Genomic DNA, 21260 nt, shown 5'->3' on the forward strand with positions numbered 1-21260 from the left:
ATAATGTGGTTCAGCTGGACTACACACACCCAGTCCTGATTACTGCCAGCCCTGTTCAATCAAATCAACACCTAAATAGAATGAAGTTGGCTAAATGGTCTCACCCAGTAGCACATTATGCCAAGGCCAAAAGAAATTCCAGAAATGGTGAGAAAAAAGGTGATTGAAATACATCAGTCCGGTAAGGGTTACAAAGCTATTTCAAAGTCTCTGGGACTCCAAAGAACTACAGTGAGAGCCTTCCCAGAAGTAGCCGACCTTTCAAAATTCCTCCAAGAGCACAGCGACGACTCGTCCAAGAAGTCACAAAAAAGCCAAGGACAACATCCAAGGAACTGCAGGCCTCTCTCGCATCAATGAAGGTCACTATTCATGACTCCACTATCAGAAAGACACTGGCCAAAAATGGCACCCATGGAGAGTGGAGAGGCGAAAACCACTGCTAACCCAAAAGAACACTGTCTCGTCTGAATTTTGCCAAAACACACCTTGATGATCCTCAAACCTTTTGGGAGAATGTTCTTTGGACTGATGAGTCGAAAGTGGAACTGTTGGGAAGACAGGGTTCCCATTACATCTAGCGTAAATCAAACACAGAATTCCACAAAAAGAATATCATACCTATGGTCAAGCATGATGGTGGTAGTATGATGGTGTGATGGGGTGGGGATGCTTTGCTGCTTCAGGGCCTGGGCGACTTGCAATAATTGAGGGAAACATGAATTCTGCTCTCTACCAGAAAATCCTAAAGGAGAACGTCCAGTCATCAGTCCGTGAGTTGAAGCTAAAGCGCAACTGGATTATGCAGCAAGACAATAATCTAAAGCATAGGAGTAAGTCCACCTCTGAATGACTCAAAATAAGCTAAATTAAAGTTTTGGAGTGGCCTAGTCAAAGTCCTGACTTGAACCCGATTGAGATGCTGTGGCAAAGAAGAGTGGGCCAAAATTCCCCCATTGCGTTGTGAAAGACTGATCTCCAGTTAACGGAAGCGTTTGTGTAAAAGATGAGGCGAGAAGCAGTTTTCCTTCTTAAGGTGAGGCTTTATTTTTCCCTCTTCGCCACACCACTTTACAGTTTTCCTTTAAGCACTAAGCTAAACACTATCACACACTGCTTTCACAAATAAACTTTCACTTCTAAAAATCCTTGCTCTGGCTCGGCTCTGTCGTGTCCAGTCTCTCTCCCCGACTAAGTGCTGTGTCGCTCTATTTATGCCGCTCTCCCCGTGCTCACTGAAATTAGAGACAGGTGTTTAGACATAATTTAGCTCAGGTGTAAGCACCCTTACCGCTTTCTCTCTCTCCGGAGAGATGCTTGACCACGCCCCCGCTGCCACATATCCCCACCGCCCAACTCAGGCCGGGGCGGCATCCGGCCTGCCTACCACTCCCCCCCCATTCCTGGAAAGGAAGTCGGCGACAGCCATCTGCGCCCCCGGTCTGTGGACCACCTTGAACTTAAACGGCTGAAGAGCCAGATACCAACGGGTGATCCGGGCGTTAGTATCTTTCATGCGGTGGAGCCACTGAAGTGGGGCGTGATCCGAGCAGAGGGTGAAGGCCCGCCCCAGCAGGTAGTATCGGAGAGTGAGGACCGCCCACTTGATGGCGAGACACTCCTTTTCCATGGTGCTGTACTTAGTTTCCCTTAACAAGAGCTTACGGCTAATGTACAGCACCGGGCGCTCCTCCCCCTCCACCACCTGCGAGAGTACGGCCCCCAGCCCCCTGTCTGAAGCATCTGTCTGTAAAATAAAAGGGAGAGAGAAGTCAGGTGAATGTAAAAGCGGCCCCCCGCAAAGTGCAGCTTTAACTTGCGTGAACGCCCGTTGACACTGCTCCATCCACTGGACCGGATCTGGAGCTCCCTTTTTAGTGAGATCAGTCAGCGGGCTGGTGATGTCCGAATAATTAGGTACGAACCTTCTATAATAGCCAGCCAGCCCCAGGAACTGTCTCACCCCCTTTTTGGTCTTGGGTCTCGGGCAGGTCGCAATCACCGCTGTCTTGTCAATTTGGGGACGCACCTGCCCGTGGCCCAAGTGGAACCCCAGATACCGTGCCTCCACCCGTCCAATCGTGCACTTCTTCGGGTTCGCTGTGAGTCCCGCTCGGCGCAGCGATCTCAGAACCGCCCTCAGATGTTGCATATGCCGCTGCCAATCATTGCTATAAATGATGATGTCATCTAAATAGGCAGCGGTATAAGCTGAATGCGGTCTGAGGATTTGGTCCATGAGACGCTGAAACATAGCCGGGGCTCCAAACAAACCGAACGGAAGTGTCACAAATTGGTGTAATCCAAACGGTGTGGAGAAGGCGGTTTTCTCACGGGAAATTGGTGTCAAGGGGATCTGCCAATAACCCTTCGTCAAATCCAATGTCGAATGAAAACGAGCAGTGCCCAACCGATCGAGCAACTCATCAATGCGAGGCATTGGATATGCATCAAATTTAGACACCGCGTTGACTTTCCTATAATCCACACAGAATCGCACAGACCCGTCGCTCTTAGGCACTGGGCTGGACCAATCACTGTGGGATTCTTCTATTACCCCCATATTAAGCATCGCATCCAATTCTTCCCGAACAATTTTCTTTTTGTGTTCGGGTAATTGATAGGGGCGGCTACGTACCACCACCCCCGGCTCGGTCTCGATGTGGTGATGGATGAGGTTTGTGCGTCCCGGTAGAGGGGAAAACACATCTGCAAACTCCTGTTGCAACCTAGCAACCTCCGCGAGTTGGCTCGGTGAGAGGTGGTCTCCGCAAATGACTGGGGTGAAATGTTTATGTTATGAACTCACCTCCGGTCCGAGCTCCGCCTTCTCGGGAACTACCGTAGCCAACGTCACGGGAACCGCCTCCCTCCACAATTTCAGGAGATTGAGGTGGTATATTTGATGAGCGTCCCCTCTATCGGTTCGTTTAACCTCATAATCGAGATCTCCCACTCGTCGTGTGACCTCAAAGGGTCCTTGCCACTTGGCGAGTAATTTAGAGCTCGATGTGGGAAGCAATACAAGTACTTTATCTCCCGGTGCAAATTCCCTTAGCTGAGTTCCCCTGTCATACAGTCGGCGCTGACGTTCTTGAGCTTGGAGCAAATTCTCCTGTGTTAGTTGCCCCAAAGTGTGGAGTTTTGCCCAAAGATCAAGAATGTACTGAATTTCATTTTTACTGTTTGAAGGTCCTTCCTCCCAGGTCTCTCGCAATACATCAAGCACGCCGCGTGGGCGTCGCCCATATAGCAGCTCGAATGGGGAGAAGCCTGTGGAGGCTTGCGGGACCTCTCGTACTGCAAATAACAGGGAGTCGAGCCATTTATCCCAATTTCTAGAATCATCGTGCACGAACTTACGAATCATGTTTTTGAGGGTTTTATTAAATCGTTCCACCAGGCCATCCGTTTGAGGATGGTATACACTGGTGCGAATTGATTTAATATTTAACAACTCGTACAGTTCGTGTAGTGTCCGTGACATAAATGTTGTGCCCTGATCGGTGAGGATTTCTTTCGGAATCCCCACCCGGGAGATTATTTTGAAGAGTGCCTCTGCAACACTGCGTGCTGAGATGTTGCGAAGAGGCACTGCTTCTGGATATCGCGTTGCATAGTCCACTAGGACCAATACAAAGCGATGTCCGCGTGCTGACCGTTCTAATGGCCCGACGAGGTCCATTCCAATTCTCTCAAAGGGGACCTCGATCAGAGGGAGAGGGCGCAATGGCGCTTTTGGGGTGGCCGGTGGGTTAACCAGCTGGCATTCGCGGCATGCCGCACACCACCTGCGGACATCGCCGCCAATGCCCGGCCAATAGAAACGGGCTATTAGACGGTTCAGTGTTTTCCTTTCTCCTAGGTGGCCGCCATGGGATTATAATGAGCTGCCTGGAATACCATTTCCCGACGGCTCCTTGGAATCAAAAGTTGGGTTGTATCCTCTTTGGTCCGAGTGTCCTGTGTCACTCGATACAACCGCTCATTTATAATTGCAAAACAGGGGTATGAAAGGGCGATATCAGGCTGGAGTCATTGACCATCGATGACTCTACCTTGGTCAAAGGCGTGTTTGAGGGTTTCGTCTCGTGACTGCTCCAAAGGGAAATCCCCGTCAGGGAATTCCCTGAGAAGGGGAGTGGCTGCAGCCTCTCCCCCCCTCTCGTCATCATGACATGGAGCTGTCGAGGACGGCCCCGGCTCTGCCTCCCCTGCCAGAGCATCGCACATCACACATCTCCCTATTTTCATACAGGACCCATCCGCGCAAATTCCATTTAATAAAATTCTAAAATCAGGCCAATCAGTCCCCAAAATCAGCGGATGGGTGAGGCGGGAACTAACCGCGGCCTTCACTCTATGCTTTTTCCCCCGAAATTTAATTGTCAGGGTCACCACCGGATACTTGTGAATATCCCCATGTACACATTTCACCTTCACCGTTTTAGTTGTGACCAATGCCTCGGGTTGAACCAGGCGTTGGTGGATAGTGGTTTGATTACAACCGGTATCCACCAACGCTTGGTGAGTACCCCCCTTGACACTTACCGGTATCCGATACGCTCCGGCCCGATCAGGGGCAGCCTGTGGGAGGTCAGAGACCCGCACCACCGTCCCCAGCTCCATCAGAGGGCACTGATCTCGGAAGTGGCTCGGGTCTCCGCACCTCCAGCAGGCCGGCCCAGGCGCTACGCCCGCACTTGCGTCGGCGGGCGCCCCCCCCCTGAGGGGGAGAGTGGCGGGGCATTGGAGTAGGGGAAGGTGTTGCCTCCCACACCCGGGGAACTGGTCTCAGGGGCTGAGTTCCTCCTCGTCCGCGTGGGGCAGGAACGGGACCTGGAGAGAGAGCAGACGAGAGAGAGGGGAGGGGGAAGAAACAGAGGGAGGAGAGAAAATGTAGGAGGGCTCTTCCACCCTCGGGATTGCCGCCATGTGGTCCTCCGCAAGTCGGATAGCTTCCTCCAACGACGCCGGGTGGTGGCACTGGACCCACTCCACCGTCCCTTTTGGCAATCGATCTGTGAACTGTTCCAGTACCACCTGGTCGATAATTCCCTGGACGTCGCAATCCCCCGCTAGCAGCCATCTTCGGCAGGCGTCACGGAGCCGCTGGGCAAAGGCAAACGGGCGGTCGGAGCTCTCCAACTTCAAGCTCCGGAAGAGTTGACGACTTTCCTCCGGAGTGCGACCAACTCATTGCAAGATGGCTCTTTTTAAATCTCCGCAGGCCAGGAGGCTCAGCGCTGGCAGTTGTTGAGCCACGAGCTGAGCTTCCCCGGACAATAGTGGGATCAGTCGGGCTGCCCATTGGCCGAGCAGCCAGCCCCAGATCTTGGCGGTCCGCTCAAACAAATCCAGGAAGGCCTCAGGGTCGTCCGCTGCCCCCATTTTCTGTAATGCTGGCGGGGGTAACGGCGTGGGAGTGTCCGGGGTCGCGGCTGAGGACGCCTCCTGGCTGAGGAGGCTCCGGATCGCCTGCCGGTCCTCGGCTTGAGCATGCAGGAGCTCGACAAACCGGCGGTCTTGATCTTGTCGGAGCTCAAGCAGCGTCTGTTGGTGGCTCTGATGTAGGCTGGCGAGGGCTTGGAGGATCTCTGCCAACTGGGAGGACTCTACGGGACGACCTCCATCCATCTTCGACCCAAACTTCAATGTCCCGGGTTTCGGCACCAGTGTAAAAGATGAGGCGAGAAGCAGTTTTCCTTCTTACGGTGAGGCTTTATTTTTCCCTCTTCGCCACACCACTTTACAGTTTTCCTTTAAGCACTAAGCTAAACACTATCACACACTGCTTTCACAAATAAACTTTCACTACTAAAAATCCTTGCTCTGGCTAGGCTCTGTCGTGTCCAGTCTCTCTCCCCGACTAAGTGCTGTGTCGCTCTATTTATGCTGCTCTCCCCGTGCTCACTGAAATTAGAGACAGGTGTTAGACATAATTTAGCTCAGGTGTAAGCGCCCTTACCGCTTTCTCTTTCTCCGGAGAGATGCTTGACCACGTCCCCGCTGCCAAAGTTTGGTTGCAGTTGTTGCTGCTAAAGGTGGCACAACCAGCTATTAAGTTTAAGGGGGCAGTTAGTTTTTCACATGGGTGATATAGGTGTTGGATAACTTTTTTGCTTCAATTAAATATATATAAAACTGTAAAAAACTTGAAAACTGTATTTTGTGTTTACTCAGGTTGCCTTAATTTTATGTTATATCTTGTTTGAAGATCTAAAACAATTTAGTATGAAAAATACACAAAAATAGAAGAAATCAGGAAGGGGGAAATACTTTTTCACGTCACTGTAAGTGCCTCACTGTAACCCAGGTTTTTCCGTTTTTTAAAGAAAAGGAGGGGCAAGTGAAAATAAATGTTTGTGGTAATCAATATTATGCCACAAATGCTGACGCTTGAGCTTAACTTGTATTGAACACAGAATATTCCTTTAACCCTGCTAAAAAACAAAACAAATCAAAAAAACATCTCAAATCAGCTTAAGTTATGCTGCATTTCATTCAACTCGGAAAATCAGATTTTTCAACTTCCTATTTTGAAAAGTGCAATGGAACGCCTCTTGAAGTCGAAATTCCAACTTGGAAATGCGTGCGAAAATGTTGAACTCCGATTTCGATGTTGCATCCAAGCTGCTAAGTGTCAGTGTAAGTCCAAGATGATACATAGACAAAAGTTACTGAGTGCACCTTTAAATATTATCGATAAATGAGTCAAAGTTCCTACATTAAATTAGAAATTATAATAAATTATAATTAAATTATATTTAAACTTGTTTAACAAATGTTTGCAGAGACAGGTTTTCAAAACATGGTAAATTATACTCTCTTTTGATAATCGCACACCTGTAGCACAAATGCAAGCGTTGCAGCATTGTTTGTCAATTGTGTTGTTAGGAGATGTCTCTGGTGACAGTGGAACACCTGCTAAGCTAACTGTTTCCTTACACATCATCTTCCGAGGGTCTGGCAATGGAATGCCTTTATGGTCAGAGATCGGAGATGTCAAGTAGGAATATCCCACAACCGACTTGAATGGAACACAGCATTAATATGCTGGGCTGAAAATGGTTTAAGATGGTCTTAGCTGGTTTATGCTGGTCCCCTGACCAAACTTGTGCACAGCTGAAAAGTACCTAAACCCCTCTAAAACCAGGCTGGGATACTAGCGAAGACCAGCAAACCAGCTTTGGCTGGTTTCAGATTATAACACTGAATAGAGATGTTACCACTGTAAAATGTCAGTGAGTTTATATATTCGTTTATTCATGTGTATGAACGAAAGCTTACATTCATGTAATTGTTTAGTTGTTATTAACTGTTTGTGAACCTAACCTGTATATTGTTGCACCCCGGTGAAGGCCTGCTGTAGAGTGTCGGCAGCCGTGGGGCTTTGGGTGGAGTAGGGGGACAGACCGTTGGTGTAAACAGCCTCCACTGCAGGGTGTCCGTTGGGCTGGTGAGGGATGCTGGTAAAGCCGTTGACGATTGGAGTGACGATGCTAGGGACGGCTGATGTGGTGAGGTTTGCAGGAGGTGAGCTGAGGCCTGCAGAGCAAGGAAAATAAACACAGAGAGTATCTTAGCCAAACTGAGTTGTTTCAATGTCTACAATTTCCCACATTTTGTAAATACATCCAATAAAATGATTGGACAGTTTGACAGTTACGAGCTTACAATAGAACTCTGTGGTTGATCTAAGTATTACATCATTTTTGTTAATAACTTATTAATTAGGGTTACTGAGAAGAGTTACCCAAATACTTTTCATACTTATTTAACACTATATTTCAACTCTAACTTTATAGGATTTAGAAAAATAATTTCCGACCATCTGCAAGTGAATCATGTTAAACAGACCCAAGCAATAATACGTGTCAGGACAATGGCCATGTATTAGATCCCAAGTCTCTAAGTGTTCCTGAGCTGTGGCCGTGCATCAGTATATACTGGCAAACTGTTCCCATAGGATATCATTTCAATCTGTAGTCATGAACAATGCTGGACATAAAGAATTGTTGTCATGGAAACCCTCAGCATGCCTCAATTACAGTCTGGTGAAAAAGACCCTATATAGAAAAGTCCTTAAAGGAATATGACTGATGGATTCAAATAGATCGCAGCACTGTTCACCTAGTCTCAGACTCAAAGCCACAGTCTTAGACCTCCCACAGTCAATTCGCTGACCATCTGATGCATATTGCACACAAAATTGGAAAGTCTATTCTTGATCTTTTAACTATTATTATATCTATTAGTCAAATCTAGAGTAATCTATTTCATTTACTTGGATTAAAGTTCAAGTCTAATTCTGACAATCGGCACGCCAATCTTTTTGTGAATTTTGACTTTTTTGTGGTTCATAAACATGCAGTAATGCACTGACATAGTAAATGATGTATGTAGTCACAAAATCAAAGACGAGTTTTACTACCAGGTGTAAATGCCAATGTGTCTCATTTGACCACTTGAGATTGAATCCAAACTGCATCTTGATACCAGGTGTAAACAGGTCCTAAGTCAAAGATCTAGCTAAGTGAGTTCACCCTGCAAAATTCACTTCCAGCATGACAAAGTTTGACTCAGGCTTCTGTTGAATGTAAAGGTTCCCAATACTGTACTCAAGCCTCTCACTGTTATAACATGAGGGAATTCCAGTGGGCCATGGAGAGCTTTTTAGTCTCGTTTGTGGTATTTCCTGTTGCTAAGCTTTTTTGCGATTGTTTGCTTCCCACACGCCACAGTGATGAATTAGATGGCGCCTCTGCCCTATTCCTCCCAGAGCCCAGGAGACCGGGTGCATTCGGGGATGTCCGACAGGCAGCCTCAACCGAACCGACCACACATACGGGCCGCGCACCAGCTGCGTGCTGTTATAATGTAGTGAATCTATCATTGTGATGTGACAGTTTCGAAGAGCTCAATACTGACGGTAGGATTCAGCCCACAGGAAGGTTAGAAAAGCTCATTGGTGATAGAAGCTCAGATCATGCTCTGGTTGACGAATGATGATTCAGTAGTCATCAAAGAAAGCCAGTAAGCCAAGACAAATGATAGGACTCAGTGTGCGCAATAGAATTAGCTCTGGAAAAGTTAGTATTCATGAAAAGAAATCATGATTCCGAAGCATTTTTTACAGTTTGCTCACAGTGCAGTGCTTAATCTATGCTTACAAATGATCAGATCTTCCCTATTTGGACCAACGCATGGGGGTGGAGATATTTTACCGATCTTAGAAACAAATGCTCTAGCTGTGTCCGAATTCCCATACTGTCAGAGTATGTACTGCATTTGATGAAGAACGTACTCTCAGCAATTAAAGAAAGTAAGTTCTTTAGGTATGCAGGTGAGTAGTACGAATACATTCTTGGACATACTTCACATGGGAATGTGTGCACTGTTCTGTGACCTTGTAGCAAACTTGCCGCAGATTTCCCACTCATTATTTACACATGCAAATGAGCTTGCGATTTGTTCAAGTAGGTATAGCTGCAGGCCGGAGATCTCCAAATAGGGGCGGAATCTTCAAAAGTGTGCGGGGTTACTCCAAAAGGGGGTTGCGCCAACTCTAAAAGGGGGCACCACTTCCACTTACGGTTAGGAAAAGGGTTAAGTTAGGGGCTACTTTTATCTTTGCTTGCGGTTTGGAGTGCCCGGCCCTTTTTGGAGCTTTGCCTGCAGCTATAGCTGGCAAATGTTTGCCAGAAGTTTACAGCTCTTCACTGGTAGTGGTAAATCTGCTGTAGTCTGAGTTTGCTGCAAACCTCATTTGCATGCAAAATAATGTGTGGTGAAGTTTGCACAATTTAACCACAAGGAAAAAAGTTTTGGTGTATATAGCAATTGAAGTTGAATGAGCCATCCGACTCACGGTTTTCCGCGAGTTTGATGTGAGCATGTTGCTTAGTTAACAACAGGACACTCTAGTAAGCTCTAATCTCAAATCAAATAATTTATCAAAATGTTCACTGAGCCCAAATCAAATATAGTGATGCATCACCAACATTAAACCTCATTGATTCTTGTGTCATGACGTTCACTCACGAGATACGCAAGAACCAATGAGGTCTGATGTTACTGACATGTTGCTATATTTAATTTGGGTTTTGTTTGCATGAGTTGATCAATGATTTGACTTGAGAGAGAATAACGACTTAAATGTTGGTCTGTTCATCATACAAGGTGATCGTATGCATTTAGTAAAACTGGAAAATGACGCATAAGTCGCACGAACTACTGTTATAACACTTTTGAGTGCTTTTTTAAGCTTTAAAGTGAGGCATTATCTATTGCTATTATAGAAATGAGTCATCGTGATATTCTTTAAAATTTCTCCTTATGTGATCTGCAGAAGAAAGAAAGTCATTTGGGGTTGGAACAACATAAAGATGAGTAAACTAACTATTGCTTTCAAATTCTGTCCAGGTAAGAACCTCACTAAGTTTTGAACAGATGTGTTCATAATGTGTTTAAAGGAAAGGTCAAAGCAGTAGAATGTAAAAATGTCTTCAATTAATTATTCTATGGACCCATGGTCCCACGCACTGGCGTATAGCATGCAACTCACAGATTAAGTTAATGAATATATGTTTCTTAGTGTATCCAAAGTATGTACTGTATCAACACTTCCATCTGTGGTTCTGTGTGGTGCAATAATTTGTTCCAGATGTAGTTTATTTTGGCATCCAATTCAAAAGTCCAGAATGGATCCATCTGTTAATAAACAAATCTTGTATTTGTCACCCCTGTTAGTCTGTTGAGCACTATGAGTTGTAGAGTATTCTGCAGATACTGTTATTTCATGTTAGGGAAGTGTAATTGGATTTACATTACCACAATCTGCCCTCGGTGCGTTGTGCTGATTTGCACCCGATGGTGACTACAGTGAGGAACGGCTCACCATATGCACCAAAAGGATTTATTATGCAAATTACACCCTGAAATCAACAAGGAATGCTGGTACCATATTGGTTAGCACTGCAGCCAAACCAATCACAATAACAAACTCCCATTACATCCATATTTTTTAAATCAAGAGGCTCATGTTTATTTAAATCTGAATTTATGAAGAGGCTTGCCATGGTATAATGTAGTTTCTGGTTTTCCTTCAGGGCCCAGATTATACATTGAACATTAAGTGGCAAATGCACAATCAAAATTGTTTATCAAACAAATGTAGAACAGCTTAAACTACCCTATACTTCTTTGCTGGTCTTAGCTGGTCTCCCAGTCTGGTCAGGCTGGTTTGTTTGCTGGTTTTAGAGTGGTCTTGTCAGACCATCTTGACCAGGCTGGGAGGCCATCTAGACCAGCTTAAAACAGCTGTTTTTTTCTCAGCAGGGTAATGTATATTTTTGCCAGTCTGAAATGCATTGCTATAAATGCTTTTCTGGCAGGTATCGAAACCTTGTTCTACTACATTGTCCATGTGATATTTCCACACTTGACCACTGGCTATTGATAAGCCACCAGCATGGAATCAAACATTTCAAGGTGACACAACTTTATGCAGCTGCTCGGTTCAACATGCTTTCAGCTTTGGTACGAGCACAATCTCTATATCACAGGCCCCATGAGACAGAGAACAAAGTCAATGGGTTTTATGACCATGAAGGCACACAAGGTGAACTCAACCGTCCCCATCATGTTCCGAGCCTCTCGGATGCCTCACAAATACTGCACCTGACACCTCATTAACTTCGTCCGGGGCTTTAAACACAACAGAACCATCCGGCATATGCTTTACCAAAGAGCACCGACTCATCTGGCAGTGACACATCTCCATTCGCTAAACCACTCAAGCCCATGTCAGGGCATGAATTTAAAGGGATAGTGAGTCCTATAAGTCATATAGGTTTGGAACAAGATGAGGCAGAGTTAATGAATTTTCAGAATTTTTGTTTTTGGGTGAACTTTCTCTTTAACGGCAGAGACAAAAAATGCAACCAACCTTGATGCACAGTTTCAAGCCATTTAATCCAGGCACTGACAATTAGACTGCCGTGCTGTCGACTTTGAGCACTTTGTAGCTCAAGAGCTTGCACCTGCTGAACATTACTCTTATAAAAAAGAAACAGGGAAAAAAAGTGGGAAAAACATCACCATGCATCATGCTACCGATACATCCGCTAATAGAGGGCGCCATCTGGCTGAGTGTGTATGCACCATCACGCTTAAGTGCTTTACATCTGTTAATAGAGCGGCCGCACCATTGTTTTCGGCGCGCGCTCTTAACCCCTCAGCTGCACTCCTAAACGCCAAGATGCGATCTTCATCAGAGCGGATGGGGATGTCAGATGTTTCTGGAGGGGCACAAAGAAAATCATGGGGGGCAATGCCCCTCCTAGCCCCCCCTTAAACCCCTCAAAGTATGTCATTTCAATACCTGTGGCTGATGATGGCCAGGTTTTTAGGTTTCTCAGAATGGATACTGAAACCATACATAATGCTACAAACAGAATGTCTTTTGGTAACCAACATCTTATATTTGTTATATGTGACATCAAATCCTTTTTCATTGTAAATTTGCTGTGTCTAAATGTTCGGAACTAGCAAATCTTCATTAAATATCACTATAACAGTGATATATCTCAATATGTGAAAGTTTTTAAGTTAATTCAAGATTTGCATAAAACTTACACGCTATTACCATCTTTTTAGAGAAGGTACCATGGTAATACCATATTTTGGACATTTTCTTCTAAGTTCCTTCCTTTACAAAAATTGAGAGTTCATGGCAAATTTGCCGCAAATTCGACATTGATAATTTCACATGCAAATGAGTTTGCGTCAAACATGTAGCAAATTGTCCATTGTTGCCAAAGTTTTGCCAGAGGTTCACCACTACCAGTGAAGAGCTGCAAACTTCTGGCAAACATTTGCTGCAAATCACAAGCTCATTTACAAGTGAAAATAACGAGCAAGCAAATTTGCGGCAAGTTTGCGGCTAGTTTAGATTTTTTGTAAGGGTTGGAGTGCCATGTAAATAGCATGGTATATTAATTTGATAATCAATACTGATACAATCACTGTACTTTTTTGTAAGAGTTTTAATGTTTGATGTACTTATAATGTTATTTCTGATGTTTTTAAATTGGCTTATTGTGGTCCATCTTGTAATATGTTCCAGACAAAGTCTATTTTTAATATAATTCAGCACATCTTTTATCTTTCACCCCTCTTTGTCTGTTGAGTATTCTGTGAATACTCTGTTATTTTGTGTTAATGTTATTTCTAATGCTGAGGTTATTTCCCAGAATTATATTCTGCAGTTGTGCATTAACTAAAAGATGGAGATCTGAAAGTTGCTTCAGAGGATGTGACAGCTGTTCAGGCTTTCAATTGTACTCTTGCCAGATGTCCTCACATTGAGGCACAATTCCCTGAAAACCACTTCATGATCGCGGGATGTAAAGCAGACATTTTTGCATCACAATAGATCAGTTGTGCAGTCAATTTTTAAAGCCTGATGATTTTGGCATCCAAAACATTTATTCTGTTTATTCAAAAAAGAAATTCAAAGCGCTCAACACCGCATGGAATATTTCTCCAGTATTTCTCCAGTATAGTTCACTCAAAAATTACACTTAAATTTTTGAGTGAACTAGACATTTAAAGTCCTAATGTCCAACTGGATTCCTGGCAGTGTAGTTTGTGCTTTCACAACGCTTTATACACCAGTCACAATTAATATGTGAATGTGCGTCTATGCCTGTATGGCAGATGTATTGAATAAAGCAGAGGTGCTGTGCCTGCCAGGGAGATGCAAATGAATGAATGTATGAACTAGAAAAAAAACGAAAAAAAAAAAAAAACGTATGAATATCTTATTTATTGTAGTCCTTGGAATATTTTAATGCCAGCCGTGCTATCTCGCCTAGGATTAATAATGCAACAGATTCCAATAGGTTCAATAATGGAAGGCAATCAACAGAGCAGAGCTCGCACACACACACACACACACGCACACACACACACACCTCGTCCACGGGAGATCTGCACAGCTCTGCCAGTCTCTTTCAATTAAGTCAGTGTAAGAGAGGCCAATTCACCCAGCAGCTGCATTGCATGTTAATATGACATTGATCCCAGTCAAAAGAGGATAAAATCCAAACATAAGAGCACAGTTGTTTTACATAGAGCCTGCTCATTTTTTCAAGAAAGAAAAAGAATGTGAAAAGTGTTGAAATAACAGAAATGGCAATTACAAAACATATGGTATCAGCATGGTACATATCCAACAAAGTGTGTTTTTATAATGATACATGTCCAAAACATTCTTTTTGACATGGTACCATGGTATTACCATGGCTACACAGACACTGACCATGGTAACACCATGCTTTTTTTTACATTTACCATGGTATTACAATGATTTCACTGATATTTACAAAGGTACAGTAATACCATGCTTTTTTTGGACACGGACCATGGTAATACCATGGTTGCATAAACTTTTGTAATGGTAATGCTAACATTTGTCATGATATTACTAGTTTTTTTTATGTGCACCATAGTATTAACATGGATTTTTGGACATGGTGCTCCATGGTAATACTATGCTTTTGGACATTTAATATGATAATACCATGATTTCATGGACATATACCATGGCAATACTATGTTTTATGGCCATTTACAGTGTTTTTTGGACATACCATGGTATTGCCATGATTTCACAGAAATTTACCATGGTAATACCATGCTTTTTTTGGACATGTACCATGGTAATATCATCAATTTTTGGACATACTGTTGGTGCCATGGTATAGCTATAGTATCATGGACATTTACCATGGTATTAACATAGATTTATGGACATGTACTGTACCATAGTATTACCACAATTAAACAGAAATTCACCATGGTAATTCCATGCTTTTTTTGGACATGTACCAGGGTAATACCATGGATTTTTGGACATGTTGTTGGTGCCATGGTATTACTATGGTATCATGGACATTTAACATGGTAATACTATGGTTCCTGGACTTACACCATGGCAATACTATGTTCTATGGGCATTTACCATGGTATTGCCATGATTTCACAGAAAATTACCATAGTAATACCATGGATTTTTGGACATACGGTTGGTGCCATGGTATTACTATGGTATCATGGACATTTACCATGGTAATTCTATGTTTTTGGACATTCACCATGGTAATACCCAATTTTTTTGGACATGTACGATGGTATTAACATAGATTTTTGGACATCTACTGTATAATGGTATTACCATGGATTTTTGGACATACTGTTGGTGGACATTTACCATGGTAATACTATGTTTTTTGGACATTTACCATGGTAATACCATGTTTTTTTGAACATGTACCATGGTATTAACATGGATTTTTGGACATGTACTGTACCATGGTATTACCATGATTTCACAGACATTTACCATGTTAATTCCATGCATTTTTTGGACATGTACCATTGTAATACCATGGATTTTTGGACATACTGTTGGTGCCATGGTATTACTATGGTATCATGAACATTTAACATGGTAATACTATGTTATTTGGACACAGAACCATGGTAATACCATGGTTTCATGGTAATTTACCATGGTAACTCCATAATTTTTTTGGACATGTATTACCATGCTATTTTTTGAAGTACTTTAAAATGGTAGTCATTGAGTACCACTGAACAGCATATATTAAAGGACCATAGTATTACTACATGCCACACATTACCACTACAATACTTTTTGTGAGTATTTGCATCCATATATGAGGTTGGTAAAAGTTGCAACCCGCAGTCTTGTGAATTTCCAGATTGCTAATGCAGTTGGTGCCACTAATACAAACGTGCATTTCACTAGAGTCCGTGATGGATGATCCGTGATGAAAAAAGTGCATGTTTTGCATTGCATGTGTCCTGACAAAATATTTGACAAACCATCCTGTCTGTCTCACTTAATATTTGAAGTAGCAAGTAAGTACATTTGCATGTAATGGCACACATGGATAGACTCGGCCTTGTGGTGGAGTACAGCTTGACAGCTCGAGAGCTTTAATTGGGCAAGGCTTTTACGGGACTACATGGCGGCTTGTAAAAGATGGGACCATATTAAACCTATATGCTATGCCAGTGGGAGCATCCTGCCAACCCCCCCCCCCCCCTCATGTAATAAAGCTTCTGCCACTGTTTTGCTTTCACTTTGCATAAAAACTTAAACATTTTGTCACTCCGCGATCAGTCAATTAGCCATGGAACTAATAATGTGTTTTGAAATTGGTCGGCCAGTTAGCCGCAAGCTACTCGTAAGTTGCCAAACTACGTGCTTTACAGAGAATGACAAATGATATTGTCCAGTGTCGTGGTGTATGGTGTAAATTGGTACAGCAGTGCTGTTGACAAAAGAGAAATGAGCATTGTTAACACTGAGCATGATTCACGGGGTGGCATGTTTTTGTAGGGGATTGGAAAAGTGCAAGACTGCTGTATAAGCAAATGCAGTAAGGTGGCCATTATCCAATAAGATCTCATGTTTGTTTAGATTGTATGATAATGGGTGTTTAAAAATGACAATCAGAGTGGTCGTGTGTCCTGATTATGAAAGCACTCTGTTTTTTGAGGCCGACTTCAAAGGACGATCCTTAATTGTGCATATGGTGTGATTGTCACTTAGGAAATGTCAGAATTTGCTTTTTTGTAAGTAAAAATGTGAAATGCAGGGGAAATTTCTATCAAAATAACCAGAGAAGTTAAGTTACACCCCGTTATCTCGCATTTGCACTCTGTATGAACAAAAGTGTCCAGAATGTTTAATTTGGATATTTATTTAAATGTTGCTTCGAGCATTTGGCTGAACCCAAAATTATGTATTAATAAGTCCCCTTTCTGCTGGACAGAGTGGATTGTGAGGGAGGTTCATATGCTCGGTGACCTATATAAGAGTGTTGAGATCCTTTGAAAATATGGTTCAACATTTTGGGATTCCCAGGTCTCAATTTTGTAGGTATTTACAGCTGCGCCACCTGCTTTGTACTATTTTTGGGAGTAGCATACACCTCCCTAATGTGGCAGATACTCTGGGAGTGGTGATTACTGCTTTTGGAAAAGGTCATGAGGCATCAGTGTGTTTCTCCCTGCTAATTCAGAGTCTGAGGGATGGAGCTTCGGCTTCTCTAAAGAGATTATGGGAGAAAGATTTAAACTTGGTATTGGAGGAGGGAGTGTGGGCTAGGATTCTAAAAAACGTCAAGTCCTACATCTAGAGATGCAAGGGGGCTCCTTATGCAATTTAAGATTTTACATTGATTCTGTTGGACCCCCTCTTGATTATATAGGCTTGGTCTTAAAGACACACCCACCTGCTGGCGATGCCAATCAGAAGATGGAGACACAACCCATGTTTTTTGGTGGTGTGTTAAGATCCAAGAATTTTGGTTGAGGGTTTTGAGTTTTATGTGTGACGTATTGGGCACTCAAATTTCATTTTGCCCCAGACTCTGTATTTAAGGCTATGGGGTGGTCATTAATATAGGGGATATATACATATAGAATTGAGTCCTGGTCAGTGTTATGATCGACAGATGGGTTATTCTTAGGGGGATGGAAGTCAGCTGGAACACCCTCATTTCGAGAGTGGTGCACGGAGATGGGCAGGGTAGCAGCATTTGAGGAGATGACATATAGAAGGCTGGGCAATCTGGGTTTATTTGATAGAAAATGGGGCAGATATTTGGCCTTTTTGGAAGGCTCTCGGGGAGGGGCAGTGGAGAGGGATCTGTAATTTTAAATGTGTGTGTGCAATTTTATTGTTTTTTGAAAGTATACTTTTTATGTTTTGTGTGTGTGTGTGTGTGTGTGTGTGTGTGTGTGCATGTGTTTTTTTATGTTTCTAAATATTTATGACCATTTTGGTGCGTGTTTGTTTGGGGGGGCGGGGGATGTTCGGGTGGAAGGGTTTAATTTTATATAATTTGATTCTGCATTTTCTGTTATGTTTTTTTAATTTGTTGAATAAAAAAGAAATGCAGGGGAAATGCTGGTTTGTTCAAATCACGGTATGACACTTCAAAACCAGTCATTTTAAGCGCACAGTTACCCATGCAATGGTAATGCCTACTTTGCAACCTATTTTGGCCCCAAACTGCCTACTTGCTCAAAAAGAGACCTGAGTCTGACCACCATTGTTTTATAAGTCATTTAAGGGCAGGTTTATCTGAAACAAATGATAACACAATAATGATTTGGGCATAGAAAGAACTCAGCAAACAAAAAAACAAAGCAGTTTTTCTGCAACAGGCTTCTTCAACACTGAAGAAATTGACAGGAATGTGTGGACTTTATGATAAACATTTTTGTCCATCCAATCCAGTTCTGCTTGTGGTCATCGAGTTTACTAGTTACTAAATGCCTCACAAAAAGCCCTGAATAAATGTAAAAAATTGAAGCCACGAACTTGGCAAACTTTGGCAAATCCAGTGATTCTATCCTCAAAATATCAATGCAATATCAACCCAATGCCTTTTAAAGACCTCATGAAATTTTAAATTTGAGTTTTTGGCTTATAGGCCAGAAACATACTTTACGCAAGGACAGACGCAGATACGAATGTTTGGCCAATGCATTGCCAACACGGTCTGGTTGAACATTCTAACATGCGTTCTTTCATGGTGGTAATAAACTTCAGAACTCAAGTGAGTGATAATGTTGCCTTCTAAAGTCTGTGCCTGAATTCGTTATTATTCAGGTACAGTAAGTTGCTATAAACATATTGGCTTTTCTTTCCCAGAAATATTCTCTTCAAACTGTTGCTGCGCCATGACAGTAGATGACTTGAAAAAGAAAACTCACAGTAGAAACAGACAGTTTACATTAATGTCCGCTATAGCGCCACTTGTGGCAACGCTGAGAATGCAACACGTACTTGCGTTGTGTGATGAATTGCAGTTTGACACATTTTTGAACGTAACTACACAAAATCGAGCTACAAGCATCTGCGTTCACGTTATTGCGCAGAGAATGTTTCATACTTTAGACCTTGTCTACTAGCTTTAAAGCCATCTATATGCTAGTACACTCTTAAAACATGACAAAATTAACCTTTGGCAGACATACACATTTAAAATGTACAGTCTTTCTCTTCTAGGAAAACAGACCAAAAATACTGATGACTCATCCTGCACTACACAGATTTTTGTCCAATCAGATGCTCTCTAGAATGAGAATGTCCCTCCCACTAATAACTTCTGCAGTTAACTAGCAAGTATGCAAATCATGATTCATGGCTATAATGTAACTTAACCCTATTGGCTATAAAAAAATTAAAAAAAGAAAGGGTGAAATGTCCTGCCCAAGCTTCTGTTTCAATAGGAAATACACTCACTGAGCATTTTATTAGGAACACTATAGTCCTCATAAAGTGCCCAACGTGGTCTTCTGCTGTTGTAGCCGATCTGCCTCAAGGTTCGACGTGTTGTGCATTCTGAGATGCTATTCTAGTCACTACAATTGAACAGAGTGGTTATCTGAGTTAGTGTAGCCTTTCTGTCAGCTCGAACCAGTCTGGCCATTCTCCACTGACCTCTCTCATCAACAAGGTGTTTCCGTCCGCAGAACTGCCGTTCACTGGTTGTCTTTTGTTTTGTTTTTGGCAGCATTCTGAGTAAACTTTAGAGACTGTTGTGCGTGAAAATCCCAGGAGATCAGCAGTTACAGAAATACTCAAACCAGCCCGTCTGGCACCAACAATCATGCCACGGTCGAAATCACTGAGATTTCCCCAATCTAATGGTTGATGTGAACATTAACTGAAGCTCCTGACCCATATTTACATGATTTTATGCATTGCACTGCTGCAACACAATTGGCTGATTAGATAATCGCAAGAATAAGTAGGTGTACAGGTTTTCCTAATAAAGTGCTCAGTGAGTGTATGTCAACACAGGAAAGACAACTGTGCTTGTTAAATGACATTGTGTTTTAAAGCTATGCATCCTCCGGAAGTTGCATCAGGCAATCTGATAAAAGCTTGCTTGTTTTCCAGTTTTGTGTGCAATGTGCAAAAGGCTGAGACTAACCAGACACCTCATGTTTTACCCCATCCCATAATAGAGAAAAAATGAAATGCTGTTGCTCACCCAGTGTTTGATGAAACTCACCCGACACCGGGGTCATAGGGGTGGGCGGCAGGCTGTTGATATTGAGCGCCCCCATCTGGTGGATCTGAGTGGTGGGAAAGGCCACGCTGGGTGCCAGATAGCCTCCGTGACTGGCAGCCATGAGGGCCGCCTGCTGCTGCATCAGCTGCCAGAAAGAGACATAGAAAAAACAAAGAGTGGAGAGGCAGGGTTATTAAAGTTATGATATTTAAAAAAAAAAAATCTGAATATTTACATTTTATAATTATTTATAGATTTACTAATTTAGGGCATTTTCATATTTAATGAAGGTGGTTTGGGAAAGTTTCAATATATAAAATATAAATGGAGAGCAAAATATCAGCATAAGTCTCAGTTTGTTTTCAGGCTTCTCAGATTGTTCTCCTAAAAAACACTCAAGAAATCTCATGTTTTTCTTCTCAAGTTTTAGAAGAGATAATAAAGGTGCACTCAGTCATGTTTTATGCATGTCATCTTGGACTTACACTGACACCTAAGGGCGTGGATGCAGCATCATTTAAATGCAATAGTTTACCAACTTAGTTTCATAGAATGAACGTTACTATAACTACAGTTTTATATGCTGCTTTCTAAGTTTTGTTGCAGTTTCCTGGTGAAATTAACAACAACTGTGCATTTTATTCCCTTTCATAAAAGTCACGGGTACTATGGTTCTTTATGACTTTATAAACACTTATTTTTCACACTATTACTCGCACCCTGCTATGTTATGATACCAAAACACTTTCACTATAATGCATAATTTGAAAAATGATACATTCTAACGCTTGTATTACAGACCCACAAACATTAACACACTTAGTCCAATATGATTAGCTTGTGCGGTAGCTCCCCTAATAGAGTGTTGGACTTTGAACTCAGAGACTGAGTCTCAAGCCCAGCCAAGGACGCTCGGAGTGAAAGTGAAGCAAAAGTGCTATAGAAGCGACACGAAATGATGTGGTTGCTTCAGTAAATGTATTTTTCATGTCAAATTTGCTTTTAAAACAGGGTAAGGATGTCTGTTTTGTTTGCCTATTATTTATCTTTTTGAACATTATTGGTTAGGTTTAGGTGTTGGTTAAGGGTAAAGATGTCTGTTTTGTTCACTTCTCATTTATCTTTTAGGAC

The 21260-nt window shown here is 42.7% G+C and overlaps 1 protein-coding gene across 4 annotated transcripts in view; it reads right to left on the bottom strand.

Moving 5' to 3' along the window:
* Window positions 1–21260, bottom strand: part of LOC127437969 (CUGBP Elav-like family member 5) — a 322934-nt gene that overhangs the window by 13810 nt on the left and 287864 nt on the right. For 2 of the 4 annotated variants that reach the window (XM_051693154.1, XM_051693152.1), the window contains exons 7-8: window positions 20130–20274; window positions 7336–7548 (exon numbers count right to left, since the gene is read on the bottom strand). In XM_051693154.1, coding sequence (XP_051549114.1) covers window positions 7336–7548; window positions 20130–20274 — 358 coding nt within the window. Of the gene's footprint in view, window positions 1–7335; window positions 7549–20108; window positions 20275–21260 lie in introns of all 4 variants that reach the window. The other 2 variants (XM_051693153.1, XM_051693151.1) reach the window with 1 other exon arrangement.

Source organism: Myxocyprinus asiaticus, chromosome 49 (genome assembly GCF_019703515.2).
Source record: "Myxocyprinus asiaticus isolate MX2 ecotype Aquarium Trade chromosome 49, UBuf_Myxa_2, whole genome shotgun sequence".
Classification (NCBI taxonomy): domain Eukaryota; kingdom Metazoa; phylum Chordata; class Actinopteri; order Cypriniformes; family Catostomidae; genus Myxocyprinus; species Myxocyprinus asiaticus.